The sequence below is a fragment of the Melitaea cinxia genome, chromosome 20 (genome assembly GCF_905220565.1).
Source record: "Melitaea cinxia chromosome 20, ilMelCinx1.1, whole genome shotgun sequence".
NCBI lineage: Eukaryota > Metazoa > Arthropoda > Insecta > Lepidoptera > Nymphalidae > Melitaea > Melitaea cinxia.
Window position 1 is genome coordinate 1,364,205 of NC_059413.1, and position 15,890 is coordinate 1,380,094.

Consider the following 15,890-nt stretch of genomic DNA (forward strand, 5'->3'; position numbering starts at 1 on the left):
TGCCGTGGTCTGGGTGTTTGTGCAGACCTTGTGGGTCTCCCCACCGTGCCTCGGAGAGCACGTTAAGCCGTCGGTCCCGGTTTTTATCATGTACACCTGATAGCGATCGTTACTCATAGTAGGGAATATGTCCGCCAACCCGCATTGGAGCAGCGTGGTGGATTATGCTCTGATCCTTCTCCTACACGGGGAAAGAGGCCTATGCCCAGTAGTGGGATATTACAGGCTGAAGCGATGTATCTAATATTATATATTAAGCGGGTGAAGTGACATCCAGTCATATAATAATTATTACCAATTGATTAATAACGAAAGATAAAAGTTAAGTATTACAAGAATTTTAAAATAAATAAGGACACTTTATTATTGTGTGCTTTTAAAATGCACGCTTCTTAAATTTAACGATGCGTTATAATGTGTTTTGTGAAAAAATACATAAATAAATAAATAAAAAATGTATTTACACAAACAATCTGCAATGCGAACAGATAATTTAGTATCTGTTTCTCACTTGTTTGTATAACTATTGTAGTTAAAATGTTTATGTACATATTCATGTGGCCTGATTTCAACTGTATATTAGTTAATTATTGTCAAAACAAATACAATGAGAATAATAAAATTTGAATAATTAATTTTATTTGTTCACCTTTCAATAATTAATTATATTGTTTTCAAATGATTTTAATGTATGCGCACTATTGTTATGATGGTTTAAATTTTTGTGAACTTTTATAAATAATATTATAATTTTATAGAGGTGAAGATTATATTGATTTTTTGAACTATATTAATGATACCGTCATAGTAATATATTTATTATTTCCACGTATTAATTTTAAATGTTGCTTATTGCGGAATATTACAAGTGACTTCGCTCCTTGCAACTTTGTTTTATTAGGATTAATGCGCCAGTTAAGTATCATCTGAAGTAATGATTATAATTGTTACGAATCTTGTACTAATAAACGAACAATTCTTTATCTGAATCTCGGAAACGGCTCCAGCGATTTTCATGAAATTTAGTATGCAGGGGATTTCGGGGGAGATAAATAAATCTAGCTAGGATTCATTTTTAGAAAATGTCGTTTTATCCCTGTTTTTAGGCAATAGAAAAATGGCTACAATATCGCTAGAATATGAAGGTAAATTTCGCAAATGTCAATAAGTTAGTAATAGCTCAAGTGGGAAATCGGCCGGTCGCAATCGACCAAAAATACCACGGTTCAAGTCCTCAAATTTCCTTTCTAATTGCACTCGTTATTTTTTATTTAAATAGCCAGTTCATATTTTTTATTATTATGTCGGTAAAACAGAAAAATATTATTCATATTTTATCATTATGTAATTCGTATTTAAATATCATTTCCAAAAAAAAACACGATTAACTAAAAATACCGCGCTAAGCTCGGTCACCCAGGTACTAAAAATAAATCGCCGAAATGTCCGCGCGTAGCTTCCGAACAAGTACATCGAATTCAATTTTCTTGTCTTATTCATTATGAGAATAATTTTTCCATCAGCATTGCTACAACAATAATTTAAACGTGGAAATTCAAAATGGAGACGGAAGTAAGTGTGATTTTACTCAACGCGATCAAAACACGGAACGCTTAGTGCTGCTGTCAGAATGTCAGTAGGGCAACATTTGAGTATTTCGTGTAGTAATGCTAGCGATTTTAGGTTGGATTTCCGGTAGGGACATATATTTGTACTAGCTTCTGGCCGCGACTTCGTCCGCGTGGAATAGGAACAATTCTGTCATACATGAATTTTGCGAAACTGCAGCGCACGCAGCGGAAGCTCTCAAAAGGAAAATAAACTCGGATTTCGAAACATTCTTCATTGGTAATCCACTTCTATTGGTCTTAGCGTGATTATCATAGCCTTTCTCGATAAATGTGCTATCTAACAGTAAAATAATTTTTCAAATCGGACCAGTTGTTCCTGAGATTAGCGCGTTCGAACAAACAAACAAACTCTTCAGCTTTATAATACTAGTACAAATATATGTTTTTGATCTGAGTGCATAGTCCTTGTAGTTTTCTCCGCCTACCGAGAGCACGTAGAATCATTTATCCCGAGCGTTATCATAAATACGTGAAAACATACATTACTCGCAATGAGAAAACTATCCGCCGACCGCAGTCGAACAGAATGGTGGAATAACTTAAAACAACTGTTTCTATACAGAATAGAAGGCCTTGCCCAGCAACAAACAATTAATATTAATAAATATTTATTAAACCTTCACACGCAACGGCCCCAGTAGGATTTTCTTCTGTGTCGGAGGCCCGGAAACATATGCAATAAGTACACAAGCACAAACGACCAGGAAAACGTATAGTGCACAGACATATAGACATTATTTATTAATTTTTTTTTTAGCAGTTGGATGGTTATCCCGCCATCAGTCGGCTAAGTCCCAAGGTGGTAGTGGAACTTTTGTTATCCCTTAGTCGCCTCTTACGACACCCACGCGAAGAGGGGTGTGGCTATATTCTTTACTACCGTAACCCGGTAAAATGATACGTATACATTTTCATTTATTAAAAAACATTTTTATTGATATATGATACAAGTAAATTGATAAACTTAAATAATATAATACTAAATCTTGTCCTACAATTGTGATTATCAATTATTTTAAAAAATATATTTCACGTGATAGTGCTTATTAAAAATCTATTTTTAGTATGAATACGGAATTCGTCAATATAAATAATTATAAAGAAGTATTCAAAAAACGTAGAAAGCTGTATTGTTACATTATCGTGTGATAGTTATTTGTCTCAGTTACGTCATAATAATTAAAAGTAACTTTTCAGCTTATTTGATCTTTGTTAAAAGACATATTAGTTCCTATTCATATAAATAACGTTTAAATTTTACATAGTACCCTCCACATCACTCTCGTTTACTTATGAATCACTAATACCTTATTTCAGGAAATATCCTACAGTTTACTAAGTTACTATTTCATGGATTTATTATTTACAAGTCTAAATAGCTATAGCAACTAACTCTTCTTATGACTAACAACAGAAAGTGACTAAAGTTTGTTTCACATCTAAGCCAATCTTAGCTTTATCAGTAGGAAGTAAAATAGGCCATTATTTTTCTAAACTACACTAAAATTAGATTCACAAATTGCATCCGGCACATAAATCGCAGGTTGTTAATGAAAAATAAAAATTTGCGACAAACTTCTATCTCTTGGTTACTGCTATACGTCAGATAACCCGCAACCGACGAAACAAGCACAAATCAAATCAATCGGCGAATGTCCTTGATAATTGGTCAACAATGATTCTCATCCTCTCCGATACATACTGATCTATTTTGCCCAAAACTTTCACGAAATGCAGCATATTCTGCACTCCTTTTTTAAACTTTTCCAATTTCTCCGCACTAGATTCCTCTTCGAACCTAAATTTGGAGAACTTCATCGGCGATCCTATTTTGGGTGGTCTTGAAGCTCCGTGTAAAGGTTTCAATTTTGGTGCGTTCAACGTTGGCGTTCTTAGTCTCGGAGGCTTTAATTTTTGAAATGGTAATTTCGATATGAAGCCACTGGGTGGGGCGATGGCTACTGGTGCTATAGTGTCGCTGAAACCGTCTTGATCCAGGTCTGGTTCGACAATAATCTTCCCATCTTCAACCACTTGAGGTATCGCATTTTGGATCAAATTACAAAATGAATCAACGTCGAATCTCGAACTACTTCTAAATAGTTCAGATGACCTTGAGTTTGACATTTGTTCGGTATCCTGAAAACAAAATTGATGGTTATTACAAGTCTACTTTCTTATTCTTTAGGATTATGATTCAGCCTGTAATATCCCACAGCTGGGCATAGGGCTCTTTCTCCATGTAGGAGAAGGATCGCTGTTTAATCTACAACGCTGCTCAAGTGTGGGTTTTTGGATATTTTCCCTAGTATAAGATACAATCGCTGTCAGGTATTAATGAGAAAATAGGAACCGACGTTATAACTTGCTCTCCCAGGTACGGGGGGGAGTTGCACAAGGACAAACGTCCAAATCGAAAAGACATTTGTACAAATACAAATATCCACCCCGAGCGGGAATCAAACCGCCGGTGTTTAGACGCCTACACGCACCACTGCACCAGAACGCTTGTTAGGTTCAAAATTAACGCCTAACGTATACAAACATAATCCGTATATACCTATAACCTATTCTACTTGAGACAGTAATCGAACCCACAATCTTGTAGTGGAAAGCAGAGTCACTAACAACTGCGCCAACAAAGAAACACGACAATACTAATCTTCATCTTTATGCATTAATATACATTTAACATGCAGTAATAAAATAATCCTATACAGTCCACTGCTGGACATAGGCCTCCACAAGTTTACGCCAAAAATAACGTGAACTCATGTGCTTTGCCCATAGTCACCACGCTGGGCAGGCGGGTTGGTGACCGCAGTACTGGCTTTGTCGCATCGAAGACGCCGCTGCACGTCTTCGGCCTGTGTATTTCAAAGCCAGCAGTTGGATGGTTATCCCGCCACCGGGCGGCTTTTTAAGTTCCAAGGTGGTAGCGGAACTGTGTTATCCCTTAGTCGCCTCTTACGACACCCACGGAAAGAGAGAGGAGGGCTATATTCTTGAGTACCGTAGCCACAAAGTAGCTTGTGCTTGTGTATTGTGTGTGTATCTGGACCCCCGACACAGGTAAAAGTCCCGGTGTGGGCCTTTGAGTTTGAGGCATTTATTTTTTAATTTTTATAATTTATATTTTCTATTAGTCGTGGAAGAATGAAAAGTTTGAATAAAAATCGTAATTAACAAGTGAAATTGACCTTTACGATACATAACATTACCTATCAAAATCAAAAACATCTTTTTCTTCAAAAAGGCTTCGAAACCACGTGTGAATCGTCGTTTCACTTAGTTTGTATTCAATTAAATATAGTTTATTTATTTTTAGTCTACAATACATTACTCGATCAGTGTAAGTTTAGTCAATTTATACAAAGTACCCCGGTCCCGGTTGTTATCAAGTACACCTGATAGCGATCGTTACTCATAGTAGGGAATATATCCGCCAACCCGCATTGGAGCAGCGTGGTGGATTAAGCTCTGATCTTTCTCCTACATCCTCTCTACCTGGGGAAAGAGGCCTATGCCCAGTAGTGAGATATTACAGGCTGAAGCGATATAAAGTACGTAGGTACCTATAATTACATTTACTAGTCGGCCAATGGTCGCAAGTCGACCATAATTTGACCACAGACTTTAACAATTAACAAAAGCGTATATATGTATGTGTGTTTCAAATACATGGTAGGGTGTAATTTTTTTTTATTATTTAATGTATTTTAATACATATTTTTTAGAAGATATTAGCATTCTGTACTCCTTCTCTCTATAAACTATAAGTGTGCGAAATTTCATACTCCTCCGTCCGCGCTATTTCGTAAAAAGGGATAGAAAGTTTTTGCTTTACGTATTGATAATACATATAGATAACTGCGACTATAGGTACTTATAATATAAAGATTAATGTACTTATATTTAGACAAATCGGTAAAATATGTAAATAAAAAAACGCACCTCGTTAGAACCACAGTCGATTGTAACTCGCAGTGGAGAGGGAGCACATGTCGCCAACTCCACCTGGAAATCAATTAAGATCTTACCAACATTTCAAAAAATATGAATAAATAACAATATAAATAAACAAAACGTTCAAAATTTAAATTATTTTCATTTTTATCGAAAAAATTTTTAAGTGAAATTTCATTTGTGATTATCACATTTAAATTCGATCACTGTTCAATAACCGGAAACTCGTTTCAATTCAAACTTTACTATTAATATCGGTGACTAATTGAAAAATCTATCTAAAATTCGTTGCGTACATCGTACAAATAAAAATAACACTAACCATCACAAAAGCGACAATCGCCACGTACGGAAACATACTAGCCGTTTTGAGTTCGCAACATTTTTACTGACTTCAAAAGTTGAATAAACACGTTCGTAATACGAAGTGCAGCATCAGCCATCTTGTGCGGTCGTATTCGTGTCAGCAAGTCTTTGTACAATCACTTATCAATATTACGTGATGCTATCCACTCTGATGTGTGTTTCGGTGTATAATTTGAAGAGAAATGGAATTATTGAGCAGTGTTTGTTACGCTGGTATTTTGATCTCATATCTAGCTGTTCGATATCACTTTGAAAATGAATCTAAGAAGATTCGCTTTGTGGATATGGTTAATATTAGCGGCAGTGAGCATAGTGGAGGTATGATATTCATATATATACGCCTTTTTTTCAGAATTTGTTTTTTTGGAGCCGATACTAATATTACAAAGAGGAAAGAATTGATTGTTTGTTTGTTTGCATTGAATAGGCTCCGAAACTACTGAACCGATTTGAAAATTTCTTTCACCATTGGAAAGCTACACTGTCCGCGGGTGACATAGGCTATATTATATCATCAAAAAATTTAGGAGAAAAAATATAATGAAGTTTTTGTTGAATACCCGTACGAAGCCGAGGCGGGAGATTATAGTATAAAATAAAAAAGTATGTGTGTGGACATGCGACTGGATTGTACCCCGTAAGAATGATAACTGTTATATTTAAAAATGGAATGTTCGAAGCGAATCAATAAAACAACGAAACTATAAAATCAAAACATTACTTAGTGTTTGCTGTTAATATCGGTGCCTGCAGTAAATGCCGGTATACTATCATACCTACACATATATATCCACAGCTAAAAGCGCTGTCAAGCGACACAACTAAACTTCAATAAATTCGCATTCCGCGTCTGTCAACATTTTTATTAACTACTAGCTGTGCCTGCGACTTCGTCCGAGTGGAATTTAACAAAAAAGTTATTGTTGTAAGTAGCCTAAGTTACTCGTTATTACATCAGCTATCTGCCAGTGAAACCCCGTCAAAATCGGCCCAGCCGTTTCAGAAATTAACCGGAACAAACAGACAGACAGACAGATAGACAGACAAAAATTGTAAAAAATGTTATTTTGGTATATGTTCCGTACATAGGGATTTAGTAAAAAAAAACAGTTATTTAATATTACAAACAGACACTCCAATTTTATTTATTTGTATAAATTTTAACAATTACAACTTACAATAACCATTTCTTTAATACAAGTTTTATTTAAAAACTTATTTACGTTACTTGCAGTATATTTACTATTTATTCAGTAACTCAACTTAATCTATACTAATATTATAAATAGGAAAGATTTGTTTGTTTGTTTGTTTCGAATAGGCTCCGAAACTACTGGACCTATTTGAAAAATTCTTTTACCATTAGAAGCCGACATTATTCCTGATGAACATAGGCTACTTTTTATCGCGTTATTTAGTAACCACATTATTTAAGCAACATATTTTAATTTTTCTATCTTTGTAATTCAGTAACTAGCAACTGTCCGTCGTCGTCGCCTCTCGCTTGTATATTATATATGTAAATTAACTTTGTGTTCATTTTATGATATATTATAATTGTTTTTGCACGCAAACGAAGAAAATCCGACTTCAATTATATCGACAAGTAATACAACGTAGGTAGACGAAAATATAGTCAAGTAAATACGCATTATCAGAGATTAGTGCAAAAATTGTAATCAGATCTGGATGAAATTTAAATGTGACCACATGATAAACATCGGCTTTCGATAAAATTAAAAATTATCAAAATCGGTACACCCAGTAAAAAGTTATGCGGATTTTCGAGAGTTTCCCTCGATTTCTCTGGGATCCTATCATCAGATCCTGGTTTCATTATCATGGTACCAAACTAGGGATATCTCCTTTCCAACAAAAAAAGAATAATCAAAATCGGTTCATAAACGACGGAGTTATCCCTGAACATACATAAAATAAAATATATATATACGGTCGAATTGAGTAACTTCCTCCTTTTTTGGAAGTGGGTTAAAAACTTAAAGCAATAGAAAATTGACCAATCACAAACGTTCATTCGACTGATTCTGACATTGTATGACAAGGGGTGGGTACGGGTTTACTAAGTAACATCACGTTTCAATATATTATCAATCAATATAATGCCTTATTGTTAGTTAAGTGGGAATAAAAATAAATTAAAAGTAAAAAACTTAAATAAAAACTTTTTCCACAAAACTTTTACTATCAACATATGCCTTATATGGCATGGCATTACACAATTTATCCCTACTAATATTATAAATGTGAATGTAAGTTTGTTTGTTTCGCTTTCAAGCGAAAACTACTTAACCGATCATCATGAAGCTTTGTACACATATTCTTGGAGGTATTACAAGCAACATAGGATACTTTATATTAACGAAATCAATGCGAGCGGAGCCGCGGGTAAAAGCTAGTACGAAATAAAAGTTTGTCGCGTTTAACAATAACTTATAATTCTCTAGTAGGATAGTATAAATAAATAAAGAATAAATGCCTCACACTCAACGGTGTCCTGTAGGATTTACGCCTTTGTCGGGGGACACACAATACACAAGCATGGAACCCGCGACCACCAGCGCAACAGCCACAAGCCAGTGTTGTGACCATTGCGCTGACGCATCGTCAACTTACTAAAGTTTAATCATCGGCTCGGATTTTGAGGAACCTTCAACTTTCGCTTCAGTCTTTGTAATATCCCACTACTGGACATAGGCCTCTTTCTCCATGTAGGAGAAGGATCAGAGCTTAATCCACCACGCTGCTCCAATGCGGGTTGGCGGATATATTCCCTACTATGAGTAACGATCGCTGTCAGGTGTACATGACAACAACCGGGACCGACGGCTTAACGTGCTCTCCGAGGCACGGTGGGGAGACCCACAAGGACTGCACAAGCACTCAGACCACGGCAAACACCTGTATGACCAATACAAATGTTTTGTCATGTGCGGGGATCGAACCCGCAACCGCCAGCGCAACAGGTACAATCCATGACTGTAACCGTTGCGCCAACGTGGCGTCTTCAACTTTACTTGACTTCAATATTTTATGGATATTTTTTTCATAACACACCACAGATCACCTCCTGTCTTTGGGGGATTGGAGGTGGTATGTGGCGCATGCTACCCTTTCTTGAGGAGTAAAAAGCAATAACAAATATTTACATATAATTACAGAGCAGTGTACTGACGAAGAAGAGTCTTCTGTCTCCAACGAAGCAGGCATGCTTTACCTGCAACGCCGAAGACAAGCCGTTCGCATGGCCGCTAATGTCTCAACTCGTCAAGATCAAGGACGCCGTCCTACGCGCCGTCAACAAAATCACGGACGAAATTAAAAAAGGAAAATTAATATAACTTTATATCACAGATAGAATTAAAAATAATAATATTAGTGTTTGATTATAAACTATAAGTGTGTAGAAAAATCGTTTGTAAATAAATCACAAAAAAAAAACTCCTTGACTTACGTATTTATATAAATATTTAGATTAAATTTAGTTTAATTAGTTAAATATTTATTTCATAAAACGTCATCAATAATAGCGATTTATTGTTAATAATTGTTTAACTGTTTTTTGATTATTATATACTAGTGGTCCTCCCGGTTTTGCACGGGTATAACAATCACAGGGACAGCGAACGAGGATGGTTGTATTTAGCGAGTCCCTTTCTCGGTGAGACCCCGATTAAATGATACTTTCGCGTGCATAACGGAGTCCAAAAAAAGTCGAATTGACGACTGCATGTATGTTTGATACCTCACAAATTTTTACTGGCGGTTCCGATTTTAATGATTCTTTATTTTGATCAAAATGAAATTTTTGTAAATTAATTTAATTGAATGAAAACTGGTGATTGTCATGTGGTCCCATTGAAATTTGTTCGAAATCTGGCGAGCAACTTTTGAGTTACCGTAATCCGCATTTAATTGTTTATTTTTTCATCTAACTACGTTATATTACTTGTCGATGTCATTCGAAGACAGTTTTCTTTCGTTTGCAAGAAAACACAACTAACACAGGAGAAAATCCTACTGAGGGCCGTTGAGTGTGGAGCTTTATTTATTTATTCACATCATTACACAGTGTAAAACAAAGTCGCTACCCGCTGTCTGTATGCTTAGATCTTTAAAATTACGCAACAGATTTTGATGCAGTTTTCTTTGGTAAATAGAGTGATTCCAGAGGAAGACTTATATGTAATACATACATGATAGTTTTTGCAACCAAGCGACGCGCGGGTCGCTAGTAATTGAATCAATCACTGTTATATTTCCTGTTCACGTTGGAATTCTACTAAAACGGTAGCAGTCTGTAATCATGACATAGCTGTCGGAAGAACCTCACCTTATAGTATAAATAATCCATTTCGCTTTTTAATTGCGAGTTAGCTATAATCAGATGTTGTCGTATGCGTCAGGTGGCTTTTCGTGATCAAGAATAATAAAAATTAAAAAATAAGATAAATTTATATTTAACTGTTATAAATGGCACATCTTATATAAATTTACATTATAGAATATAAAGGCTTGGTCCGTAATAGCTCGAAGCGTGTAACACGGTCCACTTTTAACTACCTTTTCTTAAGGCTTGTTACATTACAGATATCACTACATAGTATAAAACAAAGTCGCTTTCTCTGTCCCTGCACATGTATGTACGCTTAAATCTTTAAAACTACGCAACGGATTTTGATGCGGTTCTTTTTAATAGATAGATTGATTCAAGAGGAAGGTTTATATGTATAATAACATCCATTAAATAGTGGAGAAATACTGTTATTTTTGAGTTTTCTAATGTTATGTCGTAAATAATAAAAAAAATTTCGCTTAAATTGCAAACGCAGGCTGAACCCTACGAGATTTATCAATATAATGTACTAAGTATTGTACACATTGAAAAGGTCTACAGAAAACTCCGCGATGGTATCTCTTATGGATATCCCACAATAACATTTTTTTGTCATTTACTTTTTACGACAAATAATGGCTAATTTTCGAAGCGATTTTAACCAATACAGCATTAATCCTTATCCAATTAAATACCTTAAATATATTCTTTATTTAATATAGATCTATATGGCTCTTTACAGCATATGATTTAAATGAATATTTTCGAAGATATTACAGATTTAAAAATCGCGGTACGTAGCGTTTGCGGCGGTTCCGGCCGGCTTTTACTCTAAGTTAACGCGTGCGGGCCACGGGCAGTAATGAATAAATCAAAACTACTGGATCGATTTTAATCATTTTTTCAGTGAATGACATAGGCTATAATTATATTTTATACCCGTGCGAAGCCGGAGCGGGTCGCTAGTAATAAATATTCCACAGTATTTCCATTGACTTTAACAACATTCATTCATTAAAATAAATAATTTATAAGCAATATTTTGTTTAGTTTATACTTAAATAAATATTTCTTAATTTTATAAGTCAAATTTCTTCTTAAATCGTATGAATTGTGATGTAGTCAAAGATCCGTCTTTCTTTAGTTTTCTAAGATTCTCCAATATCCTTTTCTTTGCCTTTGTTTTGGGCGATAGCACTTTTAAGGGCTTTAATTCCGAACTTAAGGCTTTTTGTAACTTAGTTTTTCCCAGTATTGGAACACTAATAGGCTTTATTAATTTTCTCAAAGGCATTATTGGCGGGGGAATTGGAGGTATCAATGGTAATAGGGGTAAGGGTAATAATGGTAATTTGGGGATTTTTGGTAATAATAATGGAGGAATTAAAGGCAAAAGAGGCAATTTGGGTAATTTCGGTAATTTTGGTAATTTAGAAATCGTGGGTACTTTTAATAATTTTAGCGGTTTTACTGGACATTTCAGGGCCTTTTTTATTTTCGTTTTTATAGGAAGAGTTTTTAAGGATAATATAGGTGGTAGCTTTGGAGGTAGAAATTTTTGTGGTTTAAATGTTTCTCGTTTTATGTTAATAGTAATTGGAGAGTGGTGAGATGTTTTCCTTATAATGAACGGACTTGAAGATTTTTTGAGATCGCCAGAAATAAGACCAAGATTCAGACCGCCTGAAACTTGTACCTGAAAAATAAAATAAAAACAGTCATAAACATAATAGATATCAACATTTTTTTTTCTTTTTCAAGAAAAGTGTAAAAATGTTTACAATGAATCGTGAAACCTTATAAAAATTACAGGAGTTTCAGATGATTCACCACGAGTCTAAGAATACTTCTGGTACATATTTTATAATTCATCAAAAAGTCATTGCCCTTTTGCTGTGAAAAAAATAATTAATTTACTAATTTAACTAAAATACTATTTCTAATTTGAAATATGTTAATATGAATTATTTTTTAAAACCACATTGCCGTTAGTTTTTACTGAGGTAGGGCACAGCAAAAAAATGCTCAAAATCTGGCGCAGCCTTACTGGGGAAGTACATTACAGAAGATCACAGTGTTTAACCGGTGTTGTGGTTCTGTGATGAGTAAGGTGACCAGATCTCCTGGGTGGGGATTGGACGTAAAATCGGCAACGCCCTTGCAATTTTTCTGGTGTTGCAGGCGTCTATAAGCTACGGTAATCGCTTACGATCAGGTGTGCTTAGCGCTTTTTTACCCCCTAGTTGTATGAAAAAAAAAAAATACTCACAAACAACACTAAATTACTAATTACAAAATATATAAAACTAATAATTTTGTAAGTCGACATTTCTTGTATTAACTTTCGTCCACGTACACTTAACTGTGGCTTAATAGGAACTGATGTCTGATATAACAGTTCCGTTATCTGAAGATTCAGAAACGATTAGTCACGTTACGCAACGGTTAAATATCAACGAAAGTTTACACACACATTACTTGAAACCACTGTCTTGAAAGAAATTGTCTCATCAAAAACTATTATCGTCTCTTTCAATTAATATTTATTTTAGGTTCAATCTATCATTGCTAAATAAACCTTGATGTAACGGTAACTTACTACAGATAACATACATATTAAGATGCATTTAATATTTTATTGTACACTACAAGAAATTTAAAACACAAATAAAAGAGGCTTATGATAATTACATATTATGAAGTATTATGGTTAATTTGCAACGTTTTCAAGACAACCCGAAAATTACCTACGCAGTTATCATGAGCTAAACATACTAGTCAGTGAGATCATTAGGTTAATAACGATTTGTGTATATCTAAGTTAGAAATATCACATCATAACATAAGGTTATTTACCGGTACTAAAATGATTTATCGTCTTCTTTAACATTTACTTATTTTTAACTAAATTATATTTATATAATTAATTTTCAAATAACCAGATACAAAGCATCAGAAAATTTCTTATACCAATAATAATATTATTAGTCTAATAACACTTTTACAGTAGGCATGATAATAATGTAAGCTAATCTTTCTGTAGTAAATTACCACTAAAGGGTTAAATTTTTTGCAAAAACTATTTCGAATGACACATTAAAAAACGCTTCATGCAAATTACTATCATAGTTATTCTTATCATTTGATATTTTGACATAATAGAGCAATATATTGTGTCAAAATCGTTTATCAACACGTTTGATCTTATCAGACAAATATCAAATAATTGTAAATTATCATCAACAACCGATCACGTTTGACAAATGAAATTACATTATCGACTCCTTAAATAGCTTCGATTTTTAAAATTTTCACACATTCAATCAAAGTTTGATTTTGTGAAGAACAAAAAAAATGGGGGGGACGAAACTGCTTTGGTGTTCGTTTTATATAACGATACTCACGGCTAATTACGTGATAGCCTGCAGTGAAAAAGATATATGTTTGGTAATGTATAATATACAATTTATTTTTGTCAATAAATTGTTTTTAATATTTGTTTCTTGATATTTCCATTCTCAGGATAGAGGAACTTTCGATGCCCAAGAAGTGGTTACCCTTTTTATTTTACCTTATTTTTGTATTTTACCATCTATAATACTTTACATCTATGAGTAAAATATGTGAAAAAAAAAAGAGTGTGCCTTAGGCCACATGACTTGAGTCAAAAAAAAAAACTTCTGCACAATAAACTTGCACTGTGTCTTAGATATACGACACGTAACTCGCTATGGGAGAAAGAGAGAAATAAAATGCGCACGTCTCTTTCTTGCTCAGCCAGATCACACTTATCGTAACGCTCTCGTCACGCATTCACCAGATCGCCTCATCAAATTAAGCATGCTTAAAGAAGTTTTGCTTCAAAAAGTGCACAAATCAAAACTTTTTCTATAAAATGACAGAGTTACGATTTAATCTCGCATGCCTCACTTAATTTCCCTCTGGATGAAAAATCGCGTATTACAAAAAATGTTCAAAAATAAAGTTTCATACTTCCATGTTGAAATATAAAAGACAGGCATTAAAATTTTCAGGTCCTAATGCATTCTCTTATACCTTTTGATTTCGATTTTTAACCCTCCACAGTATGTATAGCACATTGTAAAAAAACCTTTTCTAGTTCTTTCATATTATATTTGTAAAAGTTATAAACACACTTAAGAAATGTGCGTACTTCTAACCTACGTCATATATTGTTTTTATCTTTTACAGCTTGAGGCTCTCAAAGATATGAAAGACTGCAAGAAAACAGCGTTGGCTTCGTAAGTATAAGTTCATGTTCATGTTGTGATGTACTTTCTTCAATAACTTAATCTTTAACATCTTTTTTATTTATAAATATTTTACAGATTACTGAAACCTCTACTGTCTAAGCTCGGTAAGTTTACTCAACGTATGATATATAACAAGTAAGGTATTAGATACATTACAACAGTTTAAAATGCATCTTTACATTTGTTTAACAGAAAAGAAAGAAAAACACTTATGCGGTAAATGTGGACTTAAAGAGCCGCCCCCGCCTCCGGCAACGATTGTGTTGATGCCTGCAGCGCCTCCAGCGCCGCCATGCCTTCCGCCTCCAGCTATGCTACCTCCAGCTTTGCCTCCAATAATAATGGCACCTCCGCCGGCACCTTGTATGCCACCAGCACCTATATTCCTACCTCCAGCGCCGGCACCGTTGTGTCTTCCGCCCCAACCAGCGCCTATAATGCTGCCTGCTCCCGCTCCCTCACCTATATGTATGTCAATGCCACCTCCTCCGCCAATTATGCTTCCAGCACCTGCGCCCTTATATCTTCCTCCCCCACCTCCTGCACCACTAATATTACCCGCCCCAGCGCCACCACCACTGATGTTACCTCCCCCAGCACCTTTCTGTTTCCCACCACCACCTGCACCTGCCCCTGCTCCCATCGTCATCTCACTAGTTCCTCCAACCCCACCTCCACCCTCTTGCGGCTGCCCACCACCATGCGCCTGCCCACCACCATGCGCCTGCCCACCTCCCGGACTACCCATGAGTGCATTTATGGTTCCAGCTCCTATCCCCATAACGCTAGAACCTGTACCATTAGAGCTAAAACCTTCATGTGGATGCCACTACTATTAATTTATAAAAAAAAAAACAACTATTTTTTTTTAAGCAATGTATTTATAAATATTTTAAATAAACATTGTTTGTTACTAAATATCTCCTTTATTTTATTATTTACGTCATAACAATAAGTACTACTTATCAACCAATTACGTTGAAGTCAGGTCTGCAATTTCGACGACTCAAATGCATGTAATATTTTATGAATCACCGAGAAACAAATTTGCTTTGTCTTCACATACGAAATTATTTCACATAACGTGTATGTGTTTCTAATGCTGTCGTATTCATTTATTAGCAATTTTACTTTGAAAGAGCAAATGTTAGTTTGATATTACATCAAATATTTTCTAATAAATATTATTTATATTATAACACATTAAAACAAAAAAATCGTGTACGTGAAGAAAATTTCCACACTTACAGCAATATATTTTATGAATTCTTAATAAACTTGAATTGAAAAGGCTCTACC

The 15,890-nt window shown here is 34.8% G+C and overlaps 3 protein-coding genes across 3 annotated transcripts; 1 reads left to right on the plus strand and 2 right to left on the minus strand.

Annotated features, from left to right (window-relative positions):
* Positions 1-3,272: 3,272 nt before the first annotated feature.
* Positions 3,273-3,758, minus strand: LOC123663608. The gene has a single exon (XM_045598279.1). The coding sequence runs from the start codon at positions 3,756-3,758 to the stop codon at positions 3,273-3,275; it is 486 nt and encodes a 161-aa protein (XP_045454235.1).
* Positions 3,759-11,289: 7,531 nt separating this feature from the next.
* Positions 11,290-14,316, minus strand: LOC123663609 (protein PELPK1-like). The gene is made up of 2 exons (XM_045598280.1): positions 14,311-14,316; positions 11,290-12,013 (listed from the first exon to the last, which is right to left on the minus strand). Exons 1-2 carry the CDS (start codon positions 14,314-14,316, stop codon positions 11,396-11,398), a joined length of 624 nt encoding a protein of 207 aa, XP_045454236.1. The 3' UTR covers positions 11,290-11,395.
* Positions 14,317-14,758: 442 nt separating this feature from the next.
* On the plus strand, positions 14,759-15,430 carry LOC123663610 (leucine-rich repeat extensin-like protein 3). Its single transcript, XM_045598281.1, has one exon. It carries the CDS (start codon positions 14,759-14,761, stop codon positions 15,428-15,430), a length of 672 nt encoding a protein of 223 aa, XP_045454237.1.
* The last annotated feature ends 460 nt before the right edge of the window (positions 15,431-15,890 follow it).

Coding starts and splice junctions, on each gene's coding strand:
- LOC123663608 (XM_045598279.1), bottom strand. CDS start 3,758: ATGTCAAACTCAAGGTCATCTGAACTATTTAGAAGTAGTTCGAGATTC.
- LOC123663610 (XM_045598281.1), top strand. CDS start 14,759: ATGCATCTTTACATTTGTTTAACAGAAAAGAAAGAAAAACACTTATGC.